The sequence below is a fragment of the Falco naumanni genome, chromosome 1, assembly GCF_017639655.2.
Source record: "Falco naumanni isolate bFalNau1 chromosome 1, bFalNau1.pat, whole genome shotgun sequence".
Lineage (NCBI taxonomy): Eukaryota > Metazoa > Chordata > Aves > Falconiformes > Falconidae > Falco > Falco naumanni.
The window spans coordinates 79,644,044-79,660,737 of record NC_054054.1 but is presented as its reverse complement, the minus strand read 5'-3'; the positions used below and the strand labels follow the sequence as shown (position 1 = coordinate 79,660,737).

At 39.2% G+C, this 16,694-nt stretch overlaps 2 protein-coding genes across 3 annotated transcripts in view; one reads left to right on the top strand and one right to left on the bottom strand.

Moving 5' to 3' along the window:
- Window positions 1–102: 102 nt before the first annotated feature.
- On the top strand, window positions 103–1,678 carry C1H4orf46 (chromosome 1 C4orf46 homolog). 2 transcript variants are annotated; one of them, XM_040601080.1, is made up of 3 exons: window positions 103–297; window positions 401–528; window positions 800–1,678. In XM_040601080.1, exons 1-3 carry the CDS (start codon window positions 136–138, stop codon window positions 813–815), a joined length of 306 nt encoding a protein of 101 aa, XP_040457014.1. In that variant the 5' UTR covers window positions 103–135; the 3' UTR covers window positions 816–1,678. The 2 variants fall into 2 exon arrangements, with proteins under 2 accessions (XP_040457014.1, XP_040457006.1); XM_040601072.1 differs by lacking the exon at window positions 800–1,678 and having other exon boundaries at window positions 401–578.
- A 1,450-nt stretch (window positions 1,679–3,128) lies between these two features.
- The window catches only part of RXFP1 (relaxin family peptide receptor 1), a 31,761-nt gene continuing 18,195 nt past the window's right edge, over window positions 3,129–16,694 (bottom strand). The window contains exons 6-17 of the mRNA XM_040582400.1: window positions 16,262–16,333; window positions 15,349–15,420; window positions 14,470–14,544; window positions 14,105–14,176; window positions 13,077–13,148; window positions 12,221–12,292; window positions 10,944–11,015; window positions 8,491–8,559; window positions 8,024–8,253; window positions 6,409–6,819; window positions 5,683–5,901; window positions 3,129–3,611 (exon numbers count right to left, since the gene is read on the bottom strand). Coding sequence (XP_040438334.1) covers window positions 3,310–3,611; window positions 5,683–5,901; window positions 6,409–6,819; window positions 8,024–8,253; window positions 8,491–8,559; window positions 10,944–11,015; window positions 12,221–12,292; window positions 13,077–13,148; window positions 14,105–14,176; window positions 14,470–14,544; window positions 15,349–15,420; window positions 16,262–16,333 — 1,738 coding nt within the window. The 3' untranslated portion in view covers window positions 3,129–3,309. The remainder of the gene's footprint in view (window positions 3,612–5,682; window positions 5,902–6,408; window positions 6,820–8,023; window positions 8,254–8,490; window positions 8,560–10,943; window positions 11,016–12,220; window positions 12,293–13,076; window positions 13,149–14,104; window positions 14,177–14,469; window positions 14,545–15,348; window positions 15,421–16,261; window positions 16,334–16,694) is intronic.

The window sequence follows — 16,694 nt, the reverse complement described above, 5'->3', positions numbered from 1 at the left end:
GACTACCGCTCCCGGCGAGCCGCGCGCCGCCCGTCCCCCGCCCCCAGCGCGCTCCGGGGGCGGGGCTGGGGCGGGAGGCGGGGCTCGGCGCGGGGTGGGCGGGGCGGCGGGCGGCGCCGGTGCGCGGAGCGGGACATGGCCGAGGCGGGGCCGCTGCCGCCCGCGGCGGTGCCCGAGCGATCGCCCGGCGCCGGGCCCCGGAGGGTCCGCGGCGGGAGCGGAGGGTCGCGGCCGCCGGAGCTGCCGGCCGGCGACGCGCGGGAGCTGCTGGAGGAGGTGGAGATGCAGATCGGCAACGTGAGTGCTGGCGCGGCGGCGGGCGGGCGGGGGTCTCCTCATGGAGGGCGCTGGGCGGGGCTTGCAGGGCATGGGCGACCCCCAACCTCTGCCGTTCCCCCAGGCCGCCTGCTCGCTGGCGAAGATCCTGGAGGCGACGTCGGCCGTGTCGGCCCAGGTGGAGGAGCTCGCCACCAAGTGCTCGGAGAACGCCCGGTTCCTGCGAACATGGCGGGACCTGCTGAGGGAGGGGTACGAGTCCCTGAAGCCCAGCGGCTGACCCTGCCCGCGCCCCCCGCACGGCCCGCCGAGCCCCCGCCTGCGCCGCGCCGGGGTGCGGGGCTGTTGCGAACCAGCTTCTTTAGGAGCTGGCGTGGATTTTTGTTTTCCTGCAGCAGCTCCCCGTGAGCCCGGCGTTCTTTCAGAAATATTTGATGAGTCGTATGGATGTTGTGTGTAAGTCACCGGCTAAAATGGCCTTGTTTAGGGAATCGGTTTTGACTTTTAGACTCTTCTGTTGCAGCTCAAAGCGCTCATGAAATACTCTAACCGCCCCCCGGCACGGTGGATGCAAAGTCAGCCTGTGTGGTACCTTCAGAACACATTACTGGTGGGGAACTGGTGTCCTGCGAGGTCTCGCCAGCCCTGCTTTAGGAGCTGTCACCAGCGGAAACACTGCCAACTCCAGAGCAACTTGCTGAACTAACTTCATCTTTTCTCTATGCACGCTTTGTCTTGAGGATGGGGTAATACGGCGAGTTGTGTCTATTTTACGAGCTTCACGTAAGCCTTATGTGCCAAACCTGCCTACTTTTAGCAGTATTGCAATACATTTCTGTAAAGCTGCAGATGTGTTGCAAGATGTTTGATTACTGCAAACAATTTTACACTATAATTTGTTGTAATAAAGTGCCTTATGATGGACCATATATCTCTGCATGGTAGAAGTTTAACAGCATCATTTATTGATAGGATGGATTATTCTGAACTGTAAGTAAAGGCCTCCATCAGTTAGAAAAGAGTCGGTGAAATGGTTTCTCCCATCTCTCAGAAAGCATGTTAGAGCTTTTTCAGTATTTGGCCCTATTTTTTATCTTTGCCTTAAGCAGTTACTAGTTAGTTAATCTAGAGCTTGTTGTTAACAGAACATTTTGGTCCAAAAGATCACTAATGTGTAATAAGTAGCTATACTGAAATTCCTATACCTTTACCAGAGCACTGTGAAAAAAGTAATGCTGAAATGCAATGACAGGCTGCAGGAGAACATGGCTTTACCATGGTTTGTTAGGCAGCCTTATTTTTACTGGTAGAACGACATTTTAAAAGACAAACTGTAGTTTTCTTATCAAAACAATAAAGATGTTACAAAAAAAATCTGAAATAATGCATATTCTTGTGTTACTTACAGAAAAAATTACAACATTGAATATATCCATAATCAAGTTAAGAGAAAAAGGAAGTAGTGGTAAGGAGAGACATCCTTGCATATCTCATCAAAAGCAGTTACAGTCCTTGAGGAGACTTGGCCCCTCAAAGTACGCAAGTTGTATTAAATTGAGTTCTAATTATCCCAGTTAAAGGCAATCCACATGGCAGGTTTTCACTTAGCTGTTTTTAATCCCGCAACCCAAAATGTTGCAAAGGCAACTTGGAAAAGTCATTTTGTTCAGCAGGTAATCTTTTTATTTCAATAAAACATAACAGTAGTGGAAACAAGATGCTTAACAATTTTTGATTTCAAGATAATCCAAAGTTCTGTAAACAGTTGAAGCGTGAATCACACTTTTCTTAATTCTACTTCTTATGCTGTTAAGAAGTTAAGTGCAAACATTGGAAGTATCTTTTAACTTCATTTTAAAAAGCTTCAAGTCATCAATGCAAAAGAAGCATGTCTTTTACCTTTGTGGGCTTCTAGACCGTCAGACTGTGAGCACGGTACTGAAAGAAGAAGCAGGGAAGTTGTAGTAATTCATAACGGAAAAGACTCTCCTCAGTAAGTGTATGTGAAGGAACTGCATCTAGGGGATTGTTTCAGATGGGATAAGTAAAATAATACTCCAACAAGTGCTGAATGGCCATGGTCCTTATATTATTTTAACTATAATGCATCCAATCAAATGCACAAGGGGACTGAAATGTAGATGTCATGACACCTGTTAAGACTGATAGCCTTCTATTTGGCCATCTGTTGTTATTCCACATACAGAGGCAGACAACTTAGACTGAAATGACGCTTTTGAAGTCTGCAGGCTACTTTTATGGTAGCTCTTTAAGAAACAGCAAGAAAAAATGCAGCATCAAGGTGCTGGGATACTCAGTCCAGCCTTTCCAGGGAAGGATGCACCTTTTTTTTTTTTTTTTTTTTCTTCCCCACAGTTCAGGTTCTGCCTGAATTGCAATGATCATTACAATTTAAAGATTGTCTTTATGTGAGTGAATTGGTTGGTAAATTCTTACTAGGAATAAAATTTTCACTTGTTTGGCTTTGACAAACTGATCTGATTATGAAATATAAATATTTTTCTTAGGGCTACTAAGAAAGCTATTAAGAGCTGATGCAGCTTAAATAAAGCTAGTCAGAAACTTTGAGGAGGAAAGAAAAAATCTTAATGAGGAAACTAAATAACTCTTAAAAAAAATTCAGCTGTTGATACGCGGACTTTAAAAGAAAAAAGTTTAATGAAAATAACCTTGCCCCGGCCCCAAAAAGGTAGATGAATTTGAAACATTTCTGTTTTAAATGACGATTCATCTTTTTTCCACACTTGTGGCTTCTGTGAGGAAAAAAGCAAACAACTGACTTCTCATTCTTATCTGGGATGTGTTGTGGAGATGTCAGGTACCATTGTGAGATTGCAAAATTACTGTGTTAGTTCTACCTGCAGACAGACACATTGCTCCCTCTTCTTCCTGCTTTGGTTCACACGAGCCCAGGTGTCACACCTCCCTCATTTTTCCTCATTGCTGTAAAGCAGTAAGCCCACAGATGTGAAGCTAACAGTGCGGGTGTCACCATGAAGATTCAAAATGTATTTATGTGTATGAGGTTAGTCTTGTTGACTGTGTGGTCACTGAAGCGTCAGAGGAGTCTGTACAAAGCACAGGCTTCATTACTTTTGGCGTGATTTCATGCATTGGCCACAGCTCTACCCAGATGAATGATGGACCGTATGTTTTCTGACTGCCTTTACCTCTTTGGGATCTTCTTTGTCTGTAATTATACCAAACCTGATGAATCATTTCTTTGAATGGTCGTGTAGTCAAAGTGTAGAGAAGAGGATTCAAAGCACTATTTATTGGCAGTATAAAAATCACCACCCAAGAAGTTATGGTACCTTAGGGAGGGAAAAAGAAAGGAAGCTGTAACACGCATTCCAGCATTTGTAACCGTTAGTGCAAGTGCTTGATGCCTATGCAGCACAGCTTCCTGCTGGGAGGGGTGGTCATACTCCTAGGCTGAGCTCACGTCACAACAGGTACTTTTTTTTTTTTTCTCACTGTTATACTTGCACTGCACTCTTACCTCCCTCTGGACTCCCTGCAAAACCTGACATTTTTTACTTTCCTAGTATTTCAATTTCTCTCTCCTACTTTTCTGTACCATAGCCCCGGCACACTTGTTCTGGCTGGGCCTTGTTCTCTTGCCCCAAACCTTTTTGTCTCTACTTTGCTCCCTATGTCTTCCTGTGATCTCTGTTCCTCTTCTTCTTCCCTTGACTAGTACCACGCAATCCTAACGATGTCCCCGATGTCCTGTCCTCCTGCAAAGCAGTATCCTTCAGTCCCTGTATCCCCTCTGAGGCTGATTTTCTCCACTGCACCAGGACTTCTCCATTATTCCCCTCTCAAACAGCACTGTATACATCCTCCCTATTTCCTCCTTGCCCTGTTGGTAAGTCTGTGTTCACACTGTCTTCCTCTCTGAGGGTTTCCTGCTTCCCTGCCTGTAGCAGAGCCTGTGTGCATTTTTACAGCTTCCCCTTCTCATCTTTACTGTTTGGGAGGTAAGTTATGAGGGGCAGGCAGAGATAGGGACTGGAATAAAGTGCTGGAAGATGTTAGTGGGTGCCCTCAGTTGCATTGTTTGATTTATAAAACAATTATAGAAGTGTTCCAAGTTGCACAAAAAGCTTAATTCACTCTCCCCCTGCTTCTGCCCCTCCCCGGCTTTACAACTTTGTTGCAGTATCAATACGTTCCTATTGATGCCCATCACATTGGCTACACTTTTGGAAACAAGCAGATGCTTAGCTCAAAAGCTGTCTAGTGTATCCCCCAAAAAAAGAAATGCTATCCAAATGGAGTTTAAAACTTCTGTAAACTTAGAGAACTGTCTCTCATATCTTTAGTTTTATGAAGTGACTAGTTAGTATTTAATCTGGTGTATCTAAGAATATTAATTTGCTGAACTCAAGATCACCCCTGTGGTTCAGCAAGATTTTGTCAAGGTTTCTTGACTCAGAATACATCTGCTTCCACATTTCACAGTATTTTCTTTAAGATTTCTTAGGTGGTTTGATAACTTCATGAAGAAACATTTTAGAAGATTTAAAATAACTGACAATACTTGACATAATCAATGTAACTTCCAGACATCTGAAATGTAAGTAAAAACTTTAAAAAGGTGACTCCCAACACTTCTGGTCAGCACATAAGACAAAATCCACTGAGCTAAAATGTTTTCTTGCCAGCCCAGTACTGTAACATATGTACTGTACATTGAATCAGAATCTGCTGTTGCTGATAGTCCTGCTCCTGTTCACGCGTTCTTTCTAGCAGGGTTTACAAGCCCTACATAAAGTGGCTATTTTCCTGGCATGTGCTGGCATTGCAAGAAGAAGGAAAAAAAAATGAGGTGCATCTTTTAATCTTTTAGGTTACACTGTTTTTACATGGGAATATATTCATAGCATAACGAAGGTAAGCAGAGCTTTATATAACTTAATGGTTTCAACTATAAATACCAGTTTATAAAAGAAAGTTATTTCAGGTTAGCAATTATATTGTTAAATCAAGACAGGACACACTCTATTGTCCTGAGCCATATTTAGGCAACAGAACCAGCAAAAGCTGTAAGTTGAGAAAGGCCAATGCAATTCAGCCTTGTTTTTTTAACACATTTTGTAAATTGTATAGATATTGTGTGGAGACAGACTTGAACAATTTGAATTTGGGGTTTTTTTGGCTGACTCAAAGGTGACTAACCTTAGATGGTTATAATAATATAGTTCAATTCAATGGTAAAACCATATAGTTAATTATATTGTGTGTACATACATATAGATTATAACATAAAAGTCCTTACAGTAAGAGAATTCAATAGATTCAATTCTTGTTCTTCTGAAGTAGAAACAACACTCTTCGTACAGACACAGTTGAAACAGCCTCACAAAAGAAAGGACATACCTGGTATTTCCACTTGAAGTAAAGAAAGGAGTTTCAAAATAAAAATGGGTATCCAACACAGTGCATCAGTAAATACAATGAAGAAAAAACGTTTAGCAAGGATCATCTCTTTTTTGATATGATTCCGAATTTCAGTAGCCGTAACAGCTGTTTGGTGAACACTGTAGAACATACTCCCATAGGAAAACACAATGATGATAAAAGCTGCCAAGTTTACACCTGTTTAAGAAGTTAAAATTAGTTATAACTTAACAGCATAATAGCAATTCCGTATCACCTCTTTGCAGGCTGGGTAGTAAAGAAAAATGTTTTGTGTAAACCGCTAGTCCTATAGAATTAAGTGACTAGAAAATCTGAGTCTGTCTTCACCTTAACATCAAATTTTTGCCTCTGCTCCGGTGTTTATTTCATTCGTCAACACCTAAAAAATGGCTGCCATCTGATCCAAACCCTTAGTTCTCCTCTGGTCTTACCATTGCTCAGCTTCTTTGACAAGGTCTATTAATTCAGGAACTTAATGGTCATTAATTTCTTTTTGCTTTTTCAGCCTTTCATGCATTTTAAGATAAGGAAGTATCCATCTGATATAGTAAAATACTCAAGCTGGAAAAAGATTTTTACTGGAGCATCTAAATATCAGGTGTGAACATCACAGCAAAGCTATCTTATTTGAAAATTAAGTTCATTTGCAGCTCTAATCATATATAAAGAAGAAATGCAACTTACCTAAAAAAATGACAACAGAATAAATCTGACTTCCTAAACTTTCTGATTGTTCTGAGTGAAGAGGAAAACAGACGCCATTGGTGCCATAGTAGTTCCTGAAATATTCCTTATTGCTCAGTGGGATAAAAGCAACAGCAAACCCAATTATCCAGATAAGTACCAAAATGGAAATTGTCCTGCGTTTTCTGGGCTTCAAAAACCTAAAAGGATAAACTATGCAGATGTATTTTTCCAAAGTCAGGTAAGTCAACAGTAAGACTGACACCTCTGTAGACAGAATAGCGAGTGATCCGACCAACTGACAATGCATGCTGTCCATCCACAACTGAGCGTGCTTGTTGTATTCTCCGCGATATTTAAGATCAAAAGCTCCAATCACAAATAAATATATCCCCATCAGACAATCAGCACCTGTGGACATAGTGCTTAACATCATTATTTACATTTGAATTTCTCTGTGTGTATATATGTATACAGGAAAACATACTAATATAAAACATACTAATATAAACAGCTAATATAAAGATATGAAATCAGCGTTATAGTTGGAATGCTATCATGAGATGATTAAGGCAGTATAATTCAGTTCCATTCCTCCTTTTTTTTATTTTATTTATTTTTATTTAAATTGATAGTCTATTTTTCATACTTGTTTCCAACCTGATTTTTTGAAGCTCAGATAAAATTGGTTTGCAGGTAGAAAAAGATAGAGTTTCATTTACAGAAATATTTTTTGCAACCCTTTTTTATTAGGTCTTATTCCTTTTGATACTAACATTTGGCTTAAGATAATTTGCTTTGAGTAGAGTGTCTCAGCTGGGTTCAAAGTTTAGTTTTGGTTCGTCCACCTTATAAAACTAAAGTGCATAGTCTTCTAAGACCTCTAAGGGGAGACAAACCGTCAACACAGAGCTGAAGGCTTCTCGGGTATTTTGGCTAGAGGTTTTGCATAATGCTCAGACTGTTCCAGTGGAAATGTTTCAAAATCACTGACATGCTGTATTTGGAAACATTACAATCATTTTATTCACTGTTGACAATTACTAGTTGCATTTGTGAAATACTTATAGACTTGTTACTGAGATAGGGTACTCAAGATTGTAGTGGCTATTCTGTCAAATAGTTTGTCCATAAACTTGTCTTGCTTTTAGGACTAAAATAAAACCCCCTAATTCTTAATTTTGGGGAGCTAAGAGGGACTGCATTTGTGTAAGTAACATTTGATTGTGTGAAAAACAGCGTAACTATCTTGAACACAATATTTACACATGCAAATTAGTATTTACTCAAAAATGCATAGTAAAATTTCACTTTGTGGGCCTTTGAAAATTTCAAAATTTTATTTCTTTTTGCTGAAGAAAGTGAGAATTTGACACAAGACTCACAGCATTAAAATCAAATGTGAAACCTTTGGAATTTATCAGCTGCCAAAGGCAGAATTTGATGAGACCTCCTGGTGCGTAAGGTACAGCATTTTGTACTGTCATTCACAACAGCATGAAAGTTCAGTTAATTCCGTATTGGAAATGTGTCACTATATTACAGTAACAGATATCGTACATGCTATGAGCAGACTAAACCAATATTCTTTTACTTTTACTCATGGAGTACTCACAGCAGAGAGACATTATTGAGATGGCATGGAGCTTGTTCTCTGATCTGATGTAAGGCCTCATGCAGATAACAAAAATATTTCCAAAGCAGGTGATGGCAGATACAACCCAGACAAACACTCTCTGTATGATGCTAGCTAAAAGGTTCTCCAGGGAGGAAATCCCATCAGTATTGGGCTTACAGCTGCGCACATGGGGGGCATATCCACAGTACTGGAATTTCTTAAAATATCTGGTTGTAAGAAAGAAAAACAGACAAGAGGTGATTCTAGTTTGGTTACCAGAATATCAAAACTCTCTAGTAACTACTCAGAAAACATATTCTGAAAGAAGAAAAATTAGTTTAAAATTGTCAGAATTTGACAACTGCTCGCATGCTACCTTCTATATTCTTTTGTTTTCAATTATCCAATATTCCATAAATTTAAAAATTCAGACCAAAGCAAGCAAGCTGGAATAATCTACTTACATGTGGGAAAGGTTTCTCAGGGGTCTGAACATTCTTCTCTGGATGTTTGCAATTTCAATGCCCTCCAAGCTACTGTAAACAACACACCCTCAGTAAAAGGCTATAGGAACACAGTAGTAAAAGAACAAACTTCATGAGCATTTAATTGTGCTTCTATGACTATAGGAAACTAGAGATGAACTTTAATTGCATCTAATCTGTCATTCCTTTTAAACTTGAACGGAAAGTCTGCATAAAGGCTGAACTGGAATAATATACATTGCAGTTTATCAGAATTGCTGTTCTTCCAAAATCATGAAGAAGGCTCTTTGAGTGCTCTCAGCAGCTCTGATTATTACGTTGCCCTTCCAAAGTATTTTTCTACTGAAGTTCTTTCATCATCTCTGGGAAAATAATAACTTGTTCCAGTAGTAATATTTTAGATGTCTCTTCTGTCTTTTATCCCAGGGAGTGCTTTGCTAAACAAACTTCTGCAGGAATTCAGTCTTCATTGTGTCAGGAGCAGCAGGAAGCCAGGACATAGAAGGCGGCATGTAAGGGAAAATGTTGGCTTTCTTGTGATGCATGGATGGGATTTCTTTATTTTTTCCAAAAATATATTGAAAATGGCACTGTTATTTCCCCTGCAGTGCTAGATCAGTACAGTGTAACTGTAAGTTCTTCTAGAACTTCAGTTTCTGTATTCTTCCAATCCACTGGTTAGACATGCAACTGGCTGGAGATCTTTGGTTCTCCTTGTGGGAAGCCTTATATGAATTCATTGTTCAGTGCTTTGAATGCAATATCCATGGGAGTTCTGAAAACATTTAGGCAAAACTTGAGAAAAGTAACAGTCTTACTGGTTAGTTGCTGTGGGCTGGTGGGTGGTTTCTCTTGGAGATAAGAAAAAAGCCCCCAGTATGGAAGCGTGTTAAGTTTTATTTAAGCACTGCAATGAATCTCAGGGTGTGCTTTCCCCAGCTACTTTTACTATTTCAAACTAGAAAAGAGGCAACTGATGTTATAAAAACTGCTGAAATACACAGTTTCTTATAGATCGGTCTCAAGATTTAAGAAGTTTCTTAACTTGGAACCACGGAAGGTGACAGTCACTGAATTGTGAGTTGTTTGGTGTCAAATAATGGATAGGTAGATGCTGTAGCCTGATGATTAGGGAGGTTATTAATTATTCTTTTCTGTCCTCAGCTTCTTATTTTCATGAAATTTGTACAGATTTAGTTTTTTCAGGTCATTAGCCATTTACCAAATTTAGTTGAATTTGGCCACTAGATTCTAAATCACTGTGAGGAAGCTGGACTGATCCACAAAAGCATGTGCACTGCTGGCTACAGCTCAGGGTCAAATCATAAACTCCTGGTACATTCCTATCCAAGGAAACATCTCCTTTTGGATCTCCAGACCATTGCTGTGATAGGACAAGGGTTAGACAAGGGGCAATGGTTTTAAACTAAAAAAGGGTAGATTTAGACTAGCTAAAAGGAAAAATTTTTTTACAATGAAGGTAGTGAAATACAAGAACAGGCTGCCCAGAGGGGTGGTAGGTGCCCCATCCCTGGAAACATCCCAGGCCAGGTTGGACAGGGCTCTGAGCAACGTGATCCAGTTGAAGATGTCCCTGCTCATTGCAGGGGGGGTTGGACTAGATGGCCTTTAAAGGTCCCTTCTGACCCAAACCGTTCTATGGTTCTATGATTGTGAATGGTGACCAACAAAACTCAGCTCTACCAAGGTTGGTGTTGCAGATGTGCAGTGGCTATGAAGAGGTACTTAAATCCACCACAGGATAATTTCAGATTTGCAAGATTGTCACTACACTATCCCCCAGTTTTAGAAAGAACTCCCTGGCAGAATTCAAGTTAGAGCTGCTACGTTAGTGCACCCACAAAGACTCCCCCTAAACTCTTCAATAAGGTTTGTAGAAGTTCCACCTCCTTCAGATATGGCAGCTGAATCATACTTGGTTTCTACTGTTCTTTCCATGGTGTTACCATTAGGTACTGTAAGAACGGAAACATGTCCCCAAACTTATACATATACCAAATCCTTTTATAATTCCTGTCTTTACATACCCTAATGGTACCTGCCCGTGGTGTTAATAGCCCCAACTGGACCTTGCATAACCCTTAAGCCCTGTGAAGAAGTTGTGCAAGGTCAAATGAGGGTTGTATTAGTCTTGTTCTGTAGTAACAGAAAAGGCAATGCCCTTCTCTAAGCTGAATTTATGATCTCTTTTTGGAAAAATTTCAATTATTAAACTGGTATTTTCAGGAAGGAAAATTTGAGTATTGCTAGGAATTATTTTCCAGGCTCAAATTGTTGAGGGTCATCACCATAACTATAAACTATTTCAAGGGCAATTTCTTACAAAACGTATTCTGGATCATGTCCTTCTGAAGGTGGTGTGCATAATCACAAAGAAAATGTAGATAAAATATGAAAAAATTGATACTTACAGGGATTTCAGTTTAATTAGGAAATCAAACTGGTCTATTTGTATTTTCTTGATGGGGTTGTAAGAAAGGTTCCTGTAAATACAACATAGACATGAGTAATTTTGTAGATCTGCCTTACAGCTTGTTCTAAGAATAAAGTCAAACTACATAACCCATTTGCTTTTTCAGCCTTGTAAGAAGGACTTGTACGATTGGCAGTTGCAACTGCAAACGGTAACATTCCTTCAGTGTTATTCAGCTTGGTAAGCCAGTGGGAAGAGCAGTCGGATGAGGCATGCTATTGCCATGTACACATACGCATCTGCCTCCCCCCACCTGGTGCTTGAAGGTTTTCACTGTAGAAATTTTTAGTTATTAAACTTCCAGGACTTGTCTTTCAAGTAAAAAAAACTAGCTGAACTGCATGCATTTAGAAATAAGTTACAATTGATTTTGCTAGTTGCTAAAATCTATTTTTTTGTAATCATTTGTGTGAGTTCAAGAGACAGAGGCAGTGGAATGTAGAAGTAGACATTAGCATTAAATGCTATCGCTGTGTGCAGAACGGTTTCTCAAAATAACTCCCTTTTCTTCTCCCTATAGCTTCATGTTTCATGTTGATATTGTAACTAAAATGCGCAAACCCAACCAATGCAGCGGTATACGCTTGGTTAACCCACTGTATTGCAATGGATCCCAAGGATGCTGAAAAAGCAAAAAAATAAGTTATTCCGCATACTATCTCCTCTCCTCTATAGAGACATCTCCCATTTTGCCACTAGTGCTTCTTTCAGATTGTGCAAGAAAGACTGGGACTTTTCAGCAGCAGTGTTTGAGAATTTGCCTATATATGTGTCATGGGAAAAGAAAGACTATGTCTGGTTTTATAGTATCCTATGCTTTTTTGGAACTCTTTCGCAGGAAAAAAGCAGTTGCAACCAAGGCATCTGTATGATGTTCTTACATGTTTATGATCTATTTTTAGTGCCACATCCTGATATCACATTAAACATTCCCATCAATTTATAAACTTCTCATGATACAGCTAATTTTGTATATACTAACAAGATCTGGAAAAAGGTAGAATTTGAACTTTGGGGACATGAAAATACACATCTTTTACAAAACTGTTCCAGGCAAAATATTATATAGAATTACTTTTGGAGTAAGTATTTTTTTAGACAGAGCTCAAGTGATGCAAAAAAAGGTGCTCTTTTCTTTCCCAGCATTCATGACCAAAAGCATCATATCAAATGAGTAATATACAGTTATATATAATAATAATCAAGAATCCTTACAGTTGTGAAAGCTCCTTTAGATCCTTAAATATATAGGGAGGAAGTGATTCAATCTTGTTGCTAGCCAAATCTCTGCAGAAACAGCCACAGGTAGGATACAGTAAGTTCTTACTAGGCTCAGTAACTTTACCAAACAGTTTTGCAATTTCAAGACACACAGTTTTATTCTATTTACCAAATAGGATACTATTTATTATATAGGTTATCAGAAATTTGGACTGTAAAAGAATGCTGTTAAAACAAGGTGGGAAGCTATATCCATTGGATCTTTTTGTCTAGTTAGTTCAGATATCCCATTAGATACTTAATTTAGTATTATTTCAGTCATGTCACAAAGAAAGTAAAACACCCTTAACTTGGGTTGTAGGAGCTTGGAAATAAATTAAACATATTGTTTCATGACAGGAATTCTTTCACGTGGGCTAACCAGCACATCTGTCCCTTAGTTCTTCTCTCTACCTTACTCCTTATTTTCACTAAACATAAACCCTAATAACTTTGGACAGAGGAGTAAAGGTCTGAGGCATAAAGGTCTCCATCTGACTGAAACTGGCAAACTGGTCTAAAAAAACCTGAAGGCACACATGCACCTAGATTGTGGCGACGTAAGATTAATTAATATTATTCTGTTCACGGAATATAATGATCTTGTGAGAAAACCCCCTGATATTTTGATACAGAATATGTACTTTATCAACTATTCCTTCTCTGTTAAATATATAGAAAGAAACCTGATGATGGGTGCTATCTCCAGAGCCAGAGCATGTTATATGAAAAGAATTTATGATAAAAAACTGTAATATAAATTATAAAAAAATATGACTTGTTGTACAGGAAAGAGAAGTAATCTACTCACAATTCATCTAACATCTGGAGAGAAGAAAAGCTGTTTTCATTTAAAGAGCTGATTTTATTTCGTCTCATCACCCTGAAAGAATAAAACAAACTTAATTTGCTGTTTCTTGACATCTATTTGTTTTTGGAGAAAACCTTTTATAAACTTTAAAAATTCTCTCTTCTCTGCATCTTCAAATATTTGCCCAATTCAGTTAACAAGCTAATTGGATCTAGAAGCCTACCATGTTACTATTTGATAAATAACTTCTGTTGCCTATACACACATGCATTTGTGCATATATATATATATATATATATATATATACACACACACACACACATATATACCCCCCGCATAGGAGGCTGGTATAGATTGACCGAGGGCAGGAGGAAGGTTAAGGGGGCTGGAAGATTTGTGACCTAACCACATCTCGGACACAGGCACATGGCTGTGCAACTCTTCCTTCACCCATATTTATTTCACCTGCCACTGACTTTGCCCCTTAAATGAACAACTTGGATTTTAAAAGCAAAGAGAAAGCCAAGAATATGTGTACTGCACACAAGTTAAAAATTGCAAGTGACAAGTACGGTGGAGCCTACTAATCTATCAAAAAGTGGAAGGGATTTTCTGAAGATGATTACCTCATCATTAAAGAAACTTCAGGGAAAATTCTAAAATTGATGAGCCAGCCAAACTCTTTAACATGAAGAAACAAGCTATGTATCTCTTATGTTTGCTGCATTTTTTAAATGAGATTTTAGCCTCCTTTTTCAAGTAAAAAGTTAGAATGAAAATTTCTAAGTTTTAGTATCAGTCCAAATCAGTGAAGTTTGGTTGCATCTATCAATGCTGAACTTTGCTATAAATGTAAACAGTGGTTATTCTGTATGGCACTTGTTTAAAACCAAGAATGTTGATTTAACCTCCTTAAGAACTAAATAACCACAATACTCAGAAAGCCTTTAATATTAACTTGATGAATCCCTCGACTGTTCAGCACAAGCGTAGCTCACTCCTGCTAGCTAGCATATCCTATTACTTACAGTACAGTTAAAGTGTTGCAGGAGATGAAAGTGACATTTCTTACATGATGGATATGGTTGCCTTCAAGGTCTCTGGGATATAAAAAGAAAACATCGATCACTGAAAATATATTCAGGCAGTTATTCTAAGGTAATTAAAAACACTACCAGAACTTCATGACTGCACAGCAGGGAGCGAGAAGCATACATCTAACATTTCTGCAGGTTAACTGATGACTTCAGGTCATCAACCCTGCAGCGACACAGCAGGCACTCTGTAACATCCAGTGCCCCGTTAGGAAAAAGCGGCATGGAATACATACATAGACATATGTATGTATATACAAAGAGAATAATACTTTTCTAGTGATGTAAGGTAGACTTACAGCCAGTTTAGTCTTGGCATATATTGGCACAGAGGTTTATCAGGCAAACGAGCAAGAGAATTATTCATCAACTCTCTGAAAAAAAAAAAAAAAAGAAATAGTATATAGCTGGCTATATTTGCCAAAAATTACATTACAGAAAAAAAATAATCAATGTCTTTTATGTTTGTACTTTTGGAAAAAAAAAAAAAAGGCAGTCAAAGCTTGATTCATTTCTCATAGTCTTGAAGGTAGTATTATTTTCTTAAACTTCCACATATTTTCCCCGTGGCATTCTGTGGGGCAGTATTTTATCCTTAACTTGTTAATTACCAGGTAAAGGCAAGATGTTCGCTGCACTGCTATTTAAATAAGACATAGCAAGCCAACACAAATATTTTGACGGTTTGGTCATAACATGTGCCTTCTGTGGATGGCGGCGGGAGGGGGATACCAGTGGAGGTTCCCCCCTGGCTGCAGGGGAAGAGGGTCCTGTGTCGCTGAGGCTGGCGAGGGCAGTGGCAGGTTATGGACAGAGTCTTGGGGAAGGGGGCTGGGCTGCTGCCGGGGCACAGGAGCTCTGGGGGACCCCCCTGCACTGCCGCCCTGGAGGACAACTGGCACCCACTGCTGCGGCTGCCACGGCTGTGCCCCCTCAGTGACCATGTCTTTTCACCATTTTTCCCACCCATCTCCCTATGGTTTTCCAGACATCACATGTCTGCCGCTGCCAGAATCCTCCTTCTCCAGCACATCCAGCCTGGGGGGAAGGAAGAGCTGCAGGTGTACCACCAGCATGCCGTGGCGAGCAAGCACAGCCATTATAAAACGTTTTTTATATATCTGCCCTTCCTGTTTCGTTCTTTTAAATAACACTTCAGGTTCCTATTCCATACTTACAGGAGGATAAGTGATTTGAGTCCGTAAAACGTTAATGGAGAGATCCGATTTATCCTATTGTTTTCAATTATCCTACAAATTACAGCAAAGCATGTATCAGATCAGTCATTGACTGCAGTCTTAAATTGAACAGATGATAAAAAGTAACACACTTCAAAGTGGATTTCTTTAAATGTCCATTCAAACTACTTAAAAAATGAATGCACCGCTCCTTAGCAGGTCAGGGCATTCATTGAATTAATTTCCTTTCAGAAGAACTCAATTTAAAAAAAACTAAATAGAGAAACTTAGAGAAAATAATGACTTTCAACTTTTCAAAAAGTTTTCCTGCAAGTTTTAAAAATTCTTTGATCAAGACACTTCGAATAGATTCTCTGTGAAAACAAAGCAGCACAACGTAACAGTGTTCCACCGCAATCCAACAGTTCCAAGCACACAGAAAAATGTTAGGCATGTTATTATTTGCTTTTTTAAAAAATAACTTTACTGAGTCCAAATAATATTTTATTTTAATCTGTCTGAAAAGCTGTAATAAACTAATATTTTGGATTGAGAGTCATTTTGTCTGTGACATTTCAAGCACTATTTACAGGGGAAGACCTGCCCCCAAAATGATCTTTCTACTGTTTTATAGTATCTGAGTTATTTCATATGTTAATTTGTAACAAGAAATTACTAATAAACATTATTTAGTATTGTAAAAGCCATCAGTCATTGGAGCCATTAAGGCCCAAGGACTGATTTCTGCTCTCATCAAAGTAAATCAGAGTTTTACCTTGTACAGTGCAACAGGAGTTCCTTAGTTATTATTTAAGTACTGCTATGCACAGAAAAGAAGGCAATTCAAATATTTCTTTGTCTTGCTTTAGTTATCCCTTGAGAAAATAAAGATACAAATAATAAAAAACCATACAGCCATTCAAGTCTGTGGAGATCTTCAAAGACACCAGGCTTCAAACTGCTTATCTTGTTGTTACTCAGGTATCTAAACCAAGACCAAACAAAGGCAAATGAATGCAGTTATTAATTAGCATCAGACACACGAAAGTGAGTTTTAAGATTCTTTCTCCTTGATAATTTATCAGAATACCACTAATTTTTTTCATAATTATCACTTTTCATTATGGTAATTTTCATGCCCCTCTGAGAGCAAGGCGGGACTCTCTAGTGAGGACTTCCAGAGCGATTATGTAGAACATTTTGTCTTAGCTGTAAGAGAACACAGCAAGCCAAGTATTTTCATTGTGTTGTATTTTAGGCCCTTCCCAGTTTCTTTCTGTGGAGTGATTCAATCCATGAATGTTCCCAGGATCTCGTTCAGTCTTTGCTAAGAACCTCAGTCACAA